General features: G+C 38.6%; 2 protein-coding genes across 5 annotated transcripts in view; one reads left to right on the top strand and one right to left on the bottom strand.

Annotated features, from left to right (window-relative positions):
* Positions 1-3,691, top strand: part of LOC114470626 (complexin-2) — a 10,065-nt gene extending 6,374 nt beyond the window's left edge. For all 3 annotated transcript variants that reach the window (XM_028458914.1, XM_028458915.1, XM_028458916.1), the window contains exon 4: positions 88-3,691. In XM_028458914.1, the coding sequence (XP_028314715.1) occupies positions 88-285 (198 nt within the window). In that variant the 3' untranslated portion in view covers positions 286-3,691. The remainder of the gene's footprint in view (positions 1-87) is intronic.
* Positions 3,689-14,852, bottom strand: slc25a48 (solute carrier family 25 member 48). Of its 2 annotated transcripts, XM_028458913.1 has the most exons (7): positions 14,528-14,852; positions 11,958-12,001; positions 11,792-11,863; positions 10,544-10,796; positions 7,451-7,723; positions 5,307-5,434; positions 3,689-4,246 (listed from the first exon to the last, which is right to left on the bottom strand). In XM_028458913.1, the coding sequence occupies exons 1-7, from the start codon at positions 14,580-14,582 to the stop codon at positions 4,088-4,090; spliced, it is 984 nt and encodes a 327-aa protein (XP_028314714.1). In that variant the 5' UTR covers positions 14,583-14,852; the 3' UTR covers positions 3,689-4,087. The 2 variants fall into 2 exon arrangements, with proteins under 2 accessions (XP_028314714.1, XP_028314713.1); XM_028458912.1 differs by lacking the exons at positions 5,307-5,434; positions 11,792-11,863; positions 11,958-12,001; positions 14,528-14,852 and having other exon boundaries at positions 10,544-10,973.

The following is a 14,852-nucleotide window of genomic DNA, read 5'->3' as shown; positions in this document are numbered from 1 at the left end:
AACTTTGTAGTTTCCTGTGGTAAAGCTCTGATTGGTCGTTGATAGTATATACAGTATATATAGTAACGCTCTCTCTCTCCCGCTCAGTACGGACTGAAGAAGAAGGAGGAGAAGGAGGCGGAGGAGAAGGCAGCGATGGAGCAGGCGTGTGAAGGTTCTCTGACCCGTCCAAAGAAAGCCATTCCTCGAGGCTGCGGTGACGATGATGACGACGAAGAGGAGAGCATCCTGGACACGGTGCTGAAGTTCCTGCCTGGACCTCTACAGGACATGTTCAAGAAGTAGAGCTATAGATCAGCTGACCCTGGGGGGCGGGGCTACTCAGGCTCAACCATCAGGCTCCTCACTGCCTTTATTACAGCGCTCACGCTTCCTTTCCAACGTTTACACCACGACAACCGCGACCTCTGACCTCCGTTTGCTCAGCAAAACCACCAGAGACCAACAGATCCTGACTAACATGATTCAGACTTAGTTTAACCTTCCTATTATCCTTTGGGTCAATTTGACCTCATTCAATGTTTATCATTCAAAAAATAATACTTGCTTCATATTTCATAACTTTTCCTAATTTGACGGGTACAATTGATGAAGCATAAAATGATCATGGTGATATTTCTTCAATCATCTGACGCGGTGTTAAACGTGTCTCTGTGTGTGACATCACAGCTGGAGGTGGAGAGTAGATACATGACAAAGTAGAACTGATATTTCCTGCACTGTGGGCCGGGGTATTAAAAATGAGTAGATAAATATGTTTATCAGAGGAATTGGGGCGGGGTCACCAACTTCAATAAATATGGTTCATTCTGTGAGAGTAATGACTGTGAACCCCAAATTAGAAAAGATTTGGATTAAAAATAATTAAGATCAAATAACTCTAATTTCAAAGTTTGTCCTAAAGGTGGCGCCAGAGAACAGGTCATGATTTCATTATCAAGGACTTATTTATGGATTCAACAAAAAAGAAAATAATGACCCCATTCAATGTTTACCATTCAACAAATGCCTCACATAAAAACTTGGTCAACAATTGTCTGAAAATCATTTTCTAGAGGCAAATATCTCTGGGGTCAGATTGACCCCAAGTTTAAAATGTGTGAGAAATATTTGAGGATAATGGGAGAGTTAACTTCTGTCATGGTTGACCAATGGGAGGCCTGATCATAAACATCAGGCTGTGTTTCCTGTTTGTTTACATTTTGTGGGCGGAGCCTAACCCCTGATCAGTGACTCTGGTGTTTTTGCTGTTTTTCATCCCGTTTCTCTCCTTGTTTCTTTCGTCTCCGTGACGACGCCCACCACCACTCAGGGCACGCTCACTTTCTACAGACGTTTTTCTACTTCTCTGTACACGGCGCCATTCATACGGAGTCGCGTTTGTGACTCGTGCCTTCATGTTTTCTCCTCCAGCAGATGCGTCGCAAATGAAGGTCGTTAAGCGTGATTGAGACAAGCCCAAAACAAAAAAAAACCCACTGAGACACGGACCAATCAGATCAGCCGCAACATCTCAACCAGCTTTCAGTTTAATACGAGAACCAATCAAAGTTTTATGCCTAAACTCACATTAAAGAGTCATTTTTATTTATTTTATTTATTATTAACTTTATTTTGGGAATATAGCAGGGTCGCTTTTATTTTAGTAAATGTTCATGTTTTAGAACAGGGTGTCAAACTCAGTTTAGTTTTAGTTACAAACTTGTGGAAAACTTTGACACAGTTGCGGTAAAGTGAGCTTCTGCCTGAACTTTTTGTACAAAAACATGTTTATCTTTGGCCTAATGTTTATTATTATCACCAAACTTGCTGCAGTTGATGTTCAGACATTAGTTCAAATATTTCTGCCTTTGTAGCCTTCCCTACTGAGAGTTGCCTTTATAGTTCACGTAAATCTCTAGGTTCTTTTGGGGCGGACTACAGATTTTTGTATTTAAAACATGATTTATTGTCACTCAGTATCATATTTCAAAAATATCACATCTGTAAACACTAAGGGTCCTACTTCAATCTGAACAAGAATTAGCCATGTAGGTCATGTAGAAGCTTAGAAAAAGCGTTTTTCGGAGAAGATGCTGGGGGTAGAAGAGGCTAAGGGTTAAATACAGATGAGTTTGATCTTAAGTGGGCCGCAGGTTTTAGGCAAGAAAACAAACAATTTCAACATTAATGTATCAACAATAATATCTGAGTGACATATACTTAAATGTCCTTTTGCTTTATTTATTTTTTGACCAATTTGTATTTATTTTGGGAGATTTTGTGGAATAATTTGAGTTGTTTTTTCAGCAATAATTTACAACTGAATTATTTGGTAATTTACACAATGATTCATGTTTTCTGGCAGAATCGAATGCTCTGGATGGCCAGATTTGGCCCCCAGGCCTTGAGTTTGACACGTGTTTTAGACTATATTTTCAAAATATTGTATAATTTGAACTCCCAACAGGATTCTTCTTTATTTTATTTTGTTTGGGTTTTTTCAGAGGAAGCAGCTAGCAGCAGTACAAGCATTTCAAAATAAAAATAAAAAATCACCCCTTTAACTCCAGACATTTTATTATTAAAAAAAAAAAAAAAAAAATAGTGGCTTTAATGTTTTGGTTGATATGGTTATCGTCAAAGTCATGTTTTTTTTTTTTTTGTTTGTTTTTTTTTGGTTATTTTATAGGTTTGTTCCCTCCAGACAATCAGAGCTCGACGTGTTTTTGTTTGTTTGGATGCGTCCGACTCTTGTTTTGATCTATTTTGCGACGTCGAGACCAAAGAAACACAACAAAGTTAATCACACACACAGCATGCTGATTGGTCACTGAACATTTCAATAAAGTTTAACTTTTGTTTTTTCTAATATTTTTTCATTTGCGTTTACGATAAATATTGAACTGGTAGACAAACTGGTTTTAGTTCAGATAGGACTTCACCACACAAAGCCATAACGTTTAGATCGCAATAATTTAATGCAGTGTTTCTGATGTTTGGTATTTGTTTGTGAAATCACTCTGTCCTCGTCTGGGTAAAAGGCTGTTTAGTAAACGTGTGTGTGTGCACGTATGTGTGTGTGTGATGTCATGTAGAACGAGGCCAAAATTCGCCTTTTACGATAAAAACGTTACTCGTACATTCCTGTCTTACACGGAGCATGAACGTGTATTTAAGAAACGCACAAACACTCTCAGACATACGACGCAATCACGAAATAATAAACGCGTTGTTTTTGTTGTTCTGTTGTGTGTAAGCGAAGAAGCTAAAAGATGCTAAAAGCTGCCGTCAGCGCGCGATGTCATCACGTTTTCTTGTAGATGTCAGAAAACAAACGTTAAAGCTACGTTAACGTTTCTTCGTCACATTCCAGAAAATCTTAAAATAGCCGACGGTTGTTACGACACATTCCTGAACTGGTTTCCAGTTAGCACACCACGGTTAGCGACGTGGCTCTTTCCATTGGTCCAAACTAACAGCACACAAAAAAAAAAAAAAAAAAATACACTTATGCGTAAGCCTTCAAAATAAAAGCATGATGAATATTGTCCCTTACTGATGAGACTTCCTGCCCTCAGACGTAAACAATCCCAAAGTGTTTGGCTTCAGGTCATAAATGTCCAATCTTTTAATTTCTGTGTAGTTTGCATGTTCTCTGTAAAACTGTCTCATTACTTTTAGAAAATAAAAGTTTTTAATAACCCAGTCATTGTGATTCAGTTTTATTTTACATTTTATTTAGAACACACAAACACGCTGTGTTCGTGTTGCTGACTGCCGCCCTCTGGTGGACAGATGGGCTCATGTCAGCCATTTATTGTAGCTTTATTTCTGTACATTAAGACATATTTAATATGTAAAAACAGCTGCTGATATAATTACTTCATATTTACACATTTTAAAACAATGAAAACCTTAAAGTACAAAAAGCAAATCCAAAATCTTCCACAATCCTTCAAACATTTGCATTAAGACTCTTAATATAAGAAAGCCACAACATTAGCCCCGCCCCCTGACACACACGTTACGCCATGGCTGAAAGCTTCAGGGTGGTTCTGATCTAATCACACACAGTGTTCAAGTTCAGCTGGATTCACACACACACTCAGGTGTGTGTGTGTGTAATCCCTGGAGGTCCCTGTCCTGCTCCGTCTCCGTCCAACAGACTCCTGAAGAACCTCAGGGACATCTCGTAGGTCAGGAACATGGTAGCAGACATGGGGAACCCTCGGATAGCGTTCACCGACCAGCCGCGGAAAAACACCTACGAGAGAAAAACAACCTAAATTAATAATAATAATATTACATGAGGTTTAAGAAAAGCTATAATAGTTTCTGATATTTGGAGTAAAACTGTTTATCAATAATTAATATTTGATCTTCCAGTTGAACATTAATGATTAAATAAATGTCCTGGACAGTGTTTTTAATATGAAAGTGAAGAAAACAGAGAACATAGCTTAGCTACCAGGCTCCTCCCCTTTCTGCTGGCCTAGCCGCATCTACGGGCCAGGGGGGGGGCGCCGGGGTTTACAGTAGTGGTTCTTACACATACATTGGTCTACGATAAACTGGAATGTCTTAGACTGTGGCATAAAACTGGTAGTGGGCTTAACTTTAGACACGTTGATCCTAAATACCTATTTTAGGTTTTACCACTCACTCCTCCTCTCTGTTCACAGACACCACCATTATAGCTAAGCTTCACACTGGTCACCACACTGGCTGATTACACAACACAACATGCTCAACTACAACTTCACATCTCACTTTAAAATAATAAACTCTTACCCACTCTTCCATTTTCTACCTTGAATCTCTCCTCCCTGCTCCCACCCCCCACCACACCCTCCACCCAGGTGTAACACTGCTCTCCCTTTTTATATCCTCCCTTTAATAAAATGTTTCTTACCCTTCCTTAGGGAGGGCTGGTGATGGTCACCATTATGCAATAAAATAAATTCATTTATTTAATTTCAATAACAAAACATGCTTTGCTTTGTTAAAATGATGGCACTTCTTGTAGTGTTGACCTTTGACAGCATGTGCAGACAAGGAGAAAAAAAAAAAAAAAGCAGGCGAACCCAAGCCCCCCCCCCCCCCCCCCGCGCGCACACACACACACGTAAGCCACCTACGCACCAACACGAGACACCCTTCTGACACGAACGTGAAATCTGATCGTAGCGTACGATCACGTCACTTTTGATAAATAGCAAAACTTGCGTGAATTTGGTCGTACGCTCAAATCTCAACGTACGAACAAGTGATAAATGAGCGCTCAGAGGGGCGGAGCTCTAAGTAAAGGCGGAGCTCTAACTCACCTGCAGGCCCTCTGTGTTGTAGCTGTGTAGGATGCAGTGAAGGATCCCTCTGTACTTCATCTGAGCATCTGCTTGCATCCGGCTCTTCACCACATCGGCCGGCGTTGCCGTCACCCAGGAGATGGAGCCTGAGGGCGGGGACGCGTTAGCTTAGCTTAGCTAATCCTACTTTGTCACCCTAGTTCATCTGATTTTATTTTATCTTAATTTAGTTAATTTAGGTAATTCACTCGTTTTCTGTGCAGTGACATGTCAGCACACCAAAGCTTGACACACACACACGCAGACACACACACACACACACACAGACACACACACAGACACATAATGAAAATGTTGTTGTTGTTGTTGTGTACACTAGTGAAAAACGCTACTCCTCTGTTATTCGTGAACGGATTGGGCTGAAATTTGTACGCATCAACTCTTGGAGCCCGATTTTTGATTTGGGGCCCCTAAAGAAAAAAAAAAAGTCGATTTCTAATTTATTTGCAAGTCAAATATTACGATTCTCGTTAGATCAGAAAGCAGTTTGGTTTGAATACTCTATGAATGAATATGATGAGCTGCTCTGAGCCCTTTTTTTGAAAAGGGGCCCAAGGGCCCATCCCCCATTTCTGGTCATTTCCAAATTTATGGGAACATAGTCGTGTCATATAACGTTTCAAAGATAATTCAACGTAGATTAGGATTATGCCTCGCTCAATTTGATTAGGGGCCCAAGGGGCCCGGGAGCCCACCCCCTTTTTTAGGGCAATTTTCATTAAAGTTGTTCTCATTTATTTGTGAGTCAAATATTGCGACAGTTGGTGATACCAAATCATTGACACATACCATTATATGAATGGGCCCATTCTTCAAATGACTACTCCTCCATTAATGCTCATTGAATCGGGCTGTAATTCGACATGGATATTCTATGAGCGGATGTCAAGAGTCTCTCGGAGACCTTTTCGAAAGGGTAATTCGGTAATTTCAAAATTTATCGCAACATAGTCGTGTGATATATCGTTTCAAAGGCAATTCAACATATATTACAATTTTACAATGCACAATTTTATTTGTCTTAATCGGTGGAACCGAGTCATTTCACTGAATTCTCGGGAAGGTGGTATGTGCTATTCGGCGCGGAGACGTTCCATTGGCCCGGCCGTATTTCATCAGAACTTGTTTTATCATGATGTAGTCTTAGCTTTAGCATTTATTATATAGTTATAGCTTTAATTTCATCTTCAGTTTTAGTCTTACTTAGTTATCCTCTTTTTGATATACATACATAAAATGGGTTAAAAGTGACCAAAAATGGTGAAAAAGGTGGTGAAATGAGATTTTAAAAACCACAGAATCTGGTTAGAAGTTGTAAATTAGAGTGGGCGAAAAACTGACAGAAAAGGTGGTAAAAACTGTTCAACGTGTCAATACTGGAACAATCAGTTTAAAATGGCAAATAATGGGCATGGAAAATGGTGAATGTGGTTAAATTGGCAAGAATAACCATAAATATGGTGAAAAGAGGTTAAAAGTGACAATAATGGGTCAACATGTGACATTAGGTGGAAAAGTGGTGGAAAGGGATTAAAAGTGCTCAAAGTGACTTGAAAGTGGAAATAATGAGCAAAAAAGTCATTGAAATTTGATGTAGAAGTGTCAAAAATGGGAGTAATGTAGCAAAAATGCATTAAAAGGAAGAAAAATATGTTGTAAAGATGCTGTAAAATAAGTTTGGTGTAGTTGCAGAAAAAGGGTAAAAATAAGCAAAAATATTTTGTTTCTTAAAGGCATGTGGCGACCCCACTACCAGTGTCTCTCGACCCAGAGGTTGAGAACCCCTGATTTAATGTTGATATTCTACTCATATTATTCATTTCATTTTATGATTTATATGCATTTAATATTGTCCTGCTGAAAAAACTGTAGTCCTGTTCCATGAAGCTGGATTTCCTCTTATCTCTCTAACTTCAGAATCAAGCCTGTGTGTGATTTAGTACCACCAGTAAATCACCATGGTAACTGATGCTGAAAAATATTCTTATGTTTGATCCTAAAATACACTTTTGTGGACATGCTTTGATTTAATCAAACACTAAATTATTTGATCCAATTCTTTTAGTTTTGTAAAGACACACAGAGATGTGGGCGTGGCCTACCTGCCAGTCCTCCTGCCAGGCAGATGGTGAATGGCTGAGGGCTGTGTGTGTGTTCTGAGCTCAGCTTCCTACACAGCAGTGTGTAAGGGATGAAGTAGAGGGCGTATCCAGGGACGTCCCTCAGGAGCATGGCTCCGCCCCCTCTGTACAGACCACACAGGCCCTCGCTCTGCACCACCCTGCTGATCACCTGGAGGGGCCCGTGGTGATGCACCCCCACCGCCAGGGGGCGCAGACGCACCGCCGACATGCCCGTAGCGAGGTGCAGGTTCTCTGTGAGCACACAGGGGTCATTCAAGGTCATTGACTCACAAACCATAAAATCCTCATCAAACTTTTATCTGCTCAAAGTTGGATTAACTCAGTGTGAGTGAGTGTAAAAACATCCGCTGGAATCATTCACAGGAGATAAAAAGTTAAACATCAATCTGTCACCTTTGAACCCCATAAAAACATTTCTGTGAAAAACAGCAAAAATACACACACACACACACACACACGCACACACACACACACACACACACACACACACAGGAAAGAACATGCAACTTTGGGCGTGTAATCCTGTGACCTCCATTAAATATGTGAAACACTAATTTTTGTATCTTTGATAAAAGCTGTATTGTAAATGTCCTAACGTACTACTCATGCTAACGTACTACTCATGCTAACGTACTACTCATGCTAACGTACTACTCACGCTAACGTACTACTCATGCTAACGCATTACTCACGCTAACATACTACTCATACTAACGCATTACTAATGCTAACGTACTACTCATGCTAACGTACTACTCATGCTAACTTACTACTCATGCTAACGTACTACTCATGCTAACGTACTACTCATGCTAATGTACTACTCATGCTAACGTACTACTCATGCTAACGTACTACTCATGCTAACGTACTACTCATGCTAATGTACTACTCATGCTAACGTACTACTCATGCTAAAGTACTACTCATGCTAACGTACTACTCATGCTAACGTACTACTCATGCTAATGTACTACTCACGCTAACGTACTACTCATGCTAACGCATTACTCACGCTAACATACTACTCATACTAACGCATTACTAATGCTAACGTACTACTCATGCTAACGTACTACTCATGCTAACGTACTACTCATGCTAATGTACTACTCATGCTAACGTACTACTCATGCTAACGTACTACTCTTGCTAACGTACTACTCTTGCTAACGTACTACTCACGCTAACGTACTACTCATGCTAACGCATTACTCACGCTAACATACTACTCATACTAACGCATTACTAATGCTAACGTACTACTCATGCTAACGTACTACTCATGCTAACTTACTACTCATGCTAACTTACTACTCATGCTAAAGTACTACTCACGCTAACGTACTACTCATATTAACGTGCTACTCATCATAACGTACTGTACTACTCATCATAACGTACTGTACTACTCACGCTAACGTACTACTCATCCTAAAGTAATAAACATCCAAACGTACTACTTACACTAGCGTACTACTCACGCTAGCGTACTACTCACGCTAACGTACTACTCACTACTCATCCTAATGAAGTGCGTTCACAGTAAATAGTATGAAAAGATTGAGTATGTATGAAATACCCAGATGTATACTATGGGGACATTTTTTAAGTATACACAGTGGGCATACTAGTCATACTTTTACTGAATGTAAAATGGTTCTGGGACCAGTTTCAAGATAAAAATCAAACATCCCCTTTTCAAAATAAAAGCATCTCTTCTTGTCTTGCATTAGTTTTTTTTAAGCTTTTTTGTCAATAGGGCTCTTTTTTTGAAGTTAACAAGAAGTTTATTCAGTGGGGATTTCTGAATGAAATATGTCTACAAAGGTGGAGAATCAACAGAGATATTTAGCGTTTTTAACGCTGTAGGTTCCAGATGCATCTTGGGAAACTTGGAAGTATACTTCAGTGGGAACACTCAGCATACTAAACATACTAATAGTATATAGTAGACAGTATATACTAATAGTATATAGTAGACAGTATATACTAATAGTATATAGTAGACAGTATATACTATAGTATATAGTAGACAGTATATACTATAGCATATAGTAGACAGTATGTACTATAGTATATAGTAGACAGTATATACTATAGTATATAGTAGACAGTATATGCTATAGTATATACTAGACAGTATATGCTCTAGTATATAGTTGACAGTATGTACTATAGTATACAGTAGACAGTTTGTACTATAGTATACAGTAGACAGTATGTACTATAGTATATAGTAGACAGTATATACTATAGTATATAGTAGACAGTATGTACTATAGTATATAGTAGACAGTATACACTATAGTATATAGTAGACAGTATGTACTATAGTATATAGTAGACAGTATGTACTATAGTATATAGTAGACAGTATGTACTATAGTATATAGTAGACAGTATGTACTATAGTATATAGTAGACAGTATATACTATAGTATATAGTAGACAGTATGTACTATAGCATATAGTAGACAGTATGTACTATAGTATATAGTAGACAGTATATACTATAGTATATAGTAGACAGTATATGCTATAGTATATACTAGACAGGATATGCTCTAGTATATAGTAGACAGTATGTACTATAGTATACAGTAGACAGTATGTACTATAGTATATAGTAGACAGTATGTACTATAGTATATAGTAGACAGTATGTACTATAGTATATAGTAGACAGTATGTACTATAGTATATAGTAGACAGTATGTACTATAGTATATAGTAGACAGTATGTACTATAGTATATAGTAGACAGTATGTACTATAGTATATAGTAGACAGTATGTACTATAGTATATAGTAGACAGTATATACTATAGTATATAGTAGACAGTATATATAAATATGAACTTTAGTTTTTGGAGGGGCTGAGATATGTATGTATGTAGTTGGTCATTTACAAGATGTTTCATGTTGTTTTTCTATCATTTGTACTATTACGGGCCAAATTTGGTGTTCTAAAGGGCCAAATTTGGCCCCTGGTCCTTGAGTTTGACACATGTGGTTAAACTGGTGATCGTGTGAAGTGCGTACACGTACCGGTGACCATGGGCTGCGTCTGCATCTGCAGGCGTATCTTGACGAGGTCCACGGGAGCTCCTACGGCCACCGACACCAGCCCGGTGAGGGCGCTGGCCAGCGTCAGGTCCAGCAGGGTGCTAGGATGGCGCGCGTCGCCATGGCGATACCTGCTGATAAACCTCTGGGTGTTGCTGAAGCAGCCGAACACCAGGGAGTTGTAGAGCGTGATGGAAACCAAAGGAAAAGACATGCCTTTGAAGAAGCCCGCCGCCTGCAAGGCAACGCACAGGGCAGAGTGTTTGTACTGTAGGTCAGGGGTTGTGATTAAAACCAGGATTTCCATCTTTAAGATGATTATAATAATAATAATAAACGTTCCTGGATAACAGTGGATATTATTCAGATGAATAAATAAATGTGGTTATCACAGATTCATAGAACAATAGACCATCATTTTACTGACTTTATGGATGGACCCCAAAAATCTCTCCCCTTTATTCCCCCTTATAGATGGTCCTGTCTCCACATGACGTTACTGTAATTGAGTTGCTTTTATGGGTACTTGTACTTTTTTGAGTATACAGTATTGAGTACAGTAATTTTACTTGTACTTAAGTATGTTTTAAAAGAAATAAAGTACTTCATTACATTTCAACACTTTGTTTCATGGTCTCTTAATAAACTGCTGACCTCAGCACATTGAACATAATCCATGTGTTCTTAGTCGTGCCATTTCTGATCGTCTGATTTTTTTTTTTTAAATTTTGAAATAAATGTATATTGTAAATTTTTGACAAACCTTTTATTTTATACAGATGATTTTGTGGAAAATAAATTAAATTTCAATGGTGGTAGATTTAATTTCTTCCTTTTTAAGTTTCTACAACAGATTTCTGTGAGGGGTGAAAGTAACTAGTGACTTTTACTTTGAGTACCATTGAATGAAGCTACTTTTTACTTGTACTTGAGTAGGATTTATTATATTAGTACTTTTTACACCTGTGATTTTGTGCTTATTTTGTTGTTTGTGTGTTGGAATCATTCAGTCACTGTGAGATTACAGACGTCATCAGGGTTACGTGTGACTGAAAGGGCGCATTATTTAATTGTGCTTTTCATGCTCTTCTGAATGTGAGTTATTTAATAAATAAATAAAAATAAACTATAAAATAAAAATATATCGATATAGGCGATATTGTAATTCACTAAATCGCCCAAACAGAAATCACGATATATCTTGACTCTCGATATATTGCCCAGGCCAACCGTCTCCTTCCTGTAGATGGTGAGCACACAGTGCACCAGGCTCTTGTAGCCTTTCCCTGCCTGAAGTCGAGTCTGCAGGGAAAAAAACCCACAGAGGAAGAGTTATTAATTCATCCATTAATGAGTCTTTGAATCAATAATGAGTCTTTATTTAAAGCTTTAGTACCTTCACAGTGTCCAGAGGATGTCCCACCACCACGCTGGACGCTCCTACACACACACACGCGCACACACACACACACAGGAGAGAACATGCATATTCACACCAGTGTTCATTTGGACGGCAGCATTTGATTTAGTTTTAGTCGACAATTAAAAGTGTCAATGACTGTGAGGCAGAGCCTTTTAATTAACCTGCAGAGCCTTGTGTGTGTGCGTGCACGAGTGTTTGTGTGTGTGCAATGATTGTGTGTGAGAGACACTTTTATTTCAGTTAAATCCGTTTAAGCAGGGTTTAAATGTGCTTTATTGATAAACTGTTATAAAAAAAAAAATCGGATCAATGAATTAATTCAATGTAAACTTAGTCCCTTCAAAGAAAAACTTACGGCTCTTTAATGTAAACTTAGGTCCTTCAAAGTAAAACTTACGGCTCTTTAATGTAAACTTAGGTCCTTCAAAGTAAAACTTACGGCTCTTTAATGTAAACTTAGGCCCTTCAAAGTAAAATTTACGGCTCTTCAATGTAAACTTAGGCCCTTCAAAGTAAAATTTACGGCTCTTCAATGTAAACTTAAGCCCTTCAAAGTAAAACTTATGGCTCTTCAATGTAAACTTAAGCCCTTCAAAGTAAAACTTACGGCTCTTCAATGTAAACTTAAGCCCTTCAAAGTAAAACTTACGGCCCTTCAAAGTAAAACTATCGACTTTTCAAAGTAAAAGTAACGGTGTGAGCTGCAGCTCTTCGGCCGCTGTGTATAAACTTCACTTTGAGCCTCGAGGAGTAAACACTGAGGACAGACTGTATTAGCCAATCAGAGGCCAGGAAACACTCACACACACACTGAGATGAAATGAGCCACAAAGGAGGATGTCCACACATAGTATACATCTGGGTATTTCATACATACTCAATCTTTTCATTCTATATAATGTGAACAAACTACATACTCATTTAGACGTCACATTTAGTATGAGTAGTACGTTAGCGTGACTAGTATGTAAGCATGAATACTACGTTAGGGTGAATAGTACAGTACGGTAGGAGAAGTAATAACTTAGCATGAATAGTACGTCAGCGTGAATAGTACGCTAGTATGAGTAGTACGTTAGTATGAGTAGTACGTTAGCGTGACTAGTATGTAAGCATGAATACTACGTTAGGGTGAATAGTACAATACGTTAGGAGAAGTAATAACTTAGCATGAATAGTACGCTAGTATGAGTAGCACGTTAGCATGACTAGTACAGTACGTTAGGATGAGTAATACGTTAGCAAGAGTAGTACGTTAGCGTGAGTAGTACGTTAGGATGAGTAATACGTTAGCATGACTAGTACGTTAGTATGAGTAGCATGAGTAGTACAGTATGTTAACGACTAGTACAGTACGTTAGCATGAGTAGTACGTTAGCATGACTAGTAAAGTACGTTAGGATGAGTAATACGTTAGCATGAGAAGTACGTTAGCGTGAGTAGTACGTTAGTATGAGTAGTACGTTAAGAGGAGTAGTAAGCTAGCATGAGTAGTACATTAGCATGAGTAGTACGTTAGCACGAGTGGTACGTTAGCACGAGTGGTACGTTAGCACGAGTAGTACGCTAGGATGAGTAGAACGTTAGGATGAGTAATACGTTAGCATGAGAAGTACGTTAGCGTGAGTAGTACGTTAGTATGAGTAGTACGTTAAGAGGAGTAGTAAGCTAGCATGAGTAGTACATTAGCATGAGTAGTACATTAGCATGAGTAGTACGTTAGCACGAGTGGTACGTTAGCACGAGTAGTACGCTAGGATGAGTAGAACGTTAGGATGAGTAATACGTTAGCATGAGAAGTACGTTAGCGTGAGTAGTACATTAGTATGACTAGTACAGTACGTTAGCATGAGTAATACGTTAGCGTGAGTAGTACGTTAGTATGAGTAGTACGTTAAGAGGAGTAGTAAGCTAGTATGAGTAGTACATTAGCATGAGTAGTACATTAGCATGAGTAGTACGTTAGCACGAGTAGTACGATAGGATGAGTAGTATATTAGGACATTTACAACAGTTTTAATCAAAGACACAAAAATTAGTGTTTCACATATTTAATGGAGGTCACATGCCTGAAGTTACATGTTCTCTCTCCTGTGTGTGTGTGTGCGTGCGTGAGTGTGTGTGTGTGTGTGTGTGTGTTGCCCTCGGAATAACTTTGTGCTGCACAAATTGCAACAAAAATGCACTGAAGACAAAAATAAAAACTATTCGAAAAACCACAAATATAACAAAGCAACAACAAAAGTCCACAGTTTTTCAAACAGAAATACACAAAACGACTAGTGTAAAAACACACAAAGCCTTTATTCTGTCCTGCACTAAAGCTCACATCGATTAGTATTGTTTGTTTTTTACAGTTTTCCATCTGTGTTGTATCTTATTAAACCAGGTAATAAATAACAGAACGTTTGATACTGTTGTAAGGGCTCAAACATCTGTTATAAACCTTCTATTTTTTAGTGATTTTAAAGGACACGTGATGTTGTTTTTTCTGTTCACTAAGTTTAACTTAAAACCAGATGTGCACGCGCACGCACACTAACCTCCGATCCATCCTGCGAAGAAATCATCCAGTCTGAAGCTCTTTGATGAGGGCATCGTCAACTATTACGGCTCTTTAAACTAAACTTATGGCTCTTCAATGGAAACTTGAGCCCTTCAAAGTAAAACTTAAGGCTCTTCAATGTAAACTAAGTCCCTTCAAAGTGAAACTTACGGCTTTTCAATGTAAACTATCGACTCTTCAAACTAAAACTATCGACTTTTCAAAGTAAAAGTAACGGTGTGAGCTGCAGCTCTTCAGCCGCTCTGTATAAACTTCACTTTGAGCCTCGAGGAGTAAAGACTGAGGACTGACTGTATTAGCCA

The sequence above is a fragment of the Gouania willdenowi genome, chromosome 10 (genome assembly GCF_900634775.1).
Source record: "Gouania willdenowi chromosome 10, fGouWil2.1, whole genome shotgun sequence".
Taxonomy (NCBI): domain Eukaryota; kingdom Metazoa; phylum Chordata; class Actinopteri; order Blenniiformes; family Gobiesocidae; genus Gouania; species Gouania willdenowi.
Note: the sequence above shows the minus strand (reverse complement) of the source record. Positions and strands in the feature narration are given on the sequence as shown.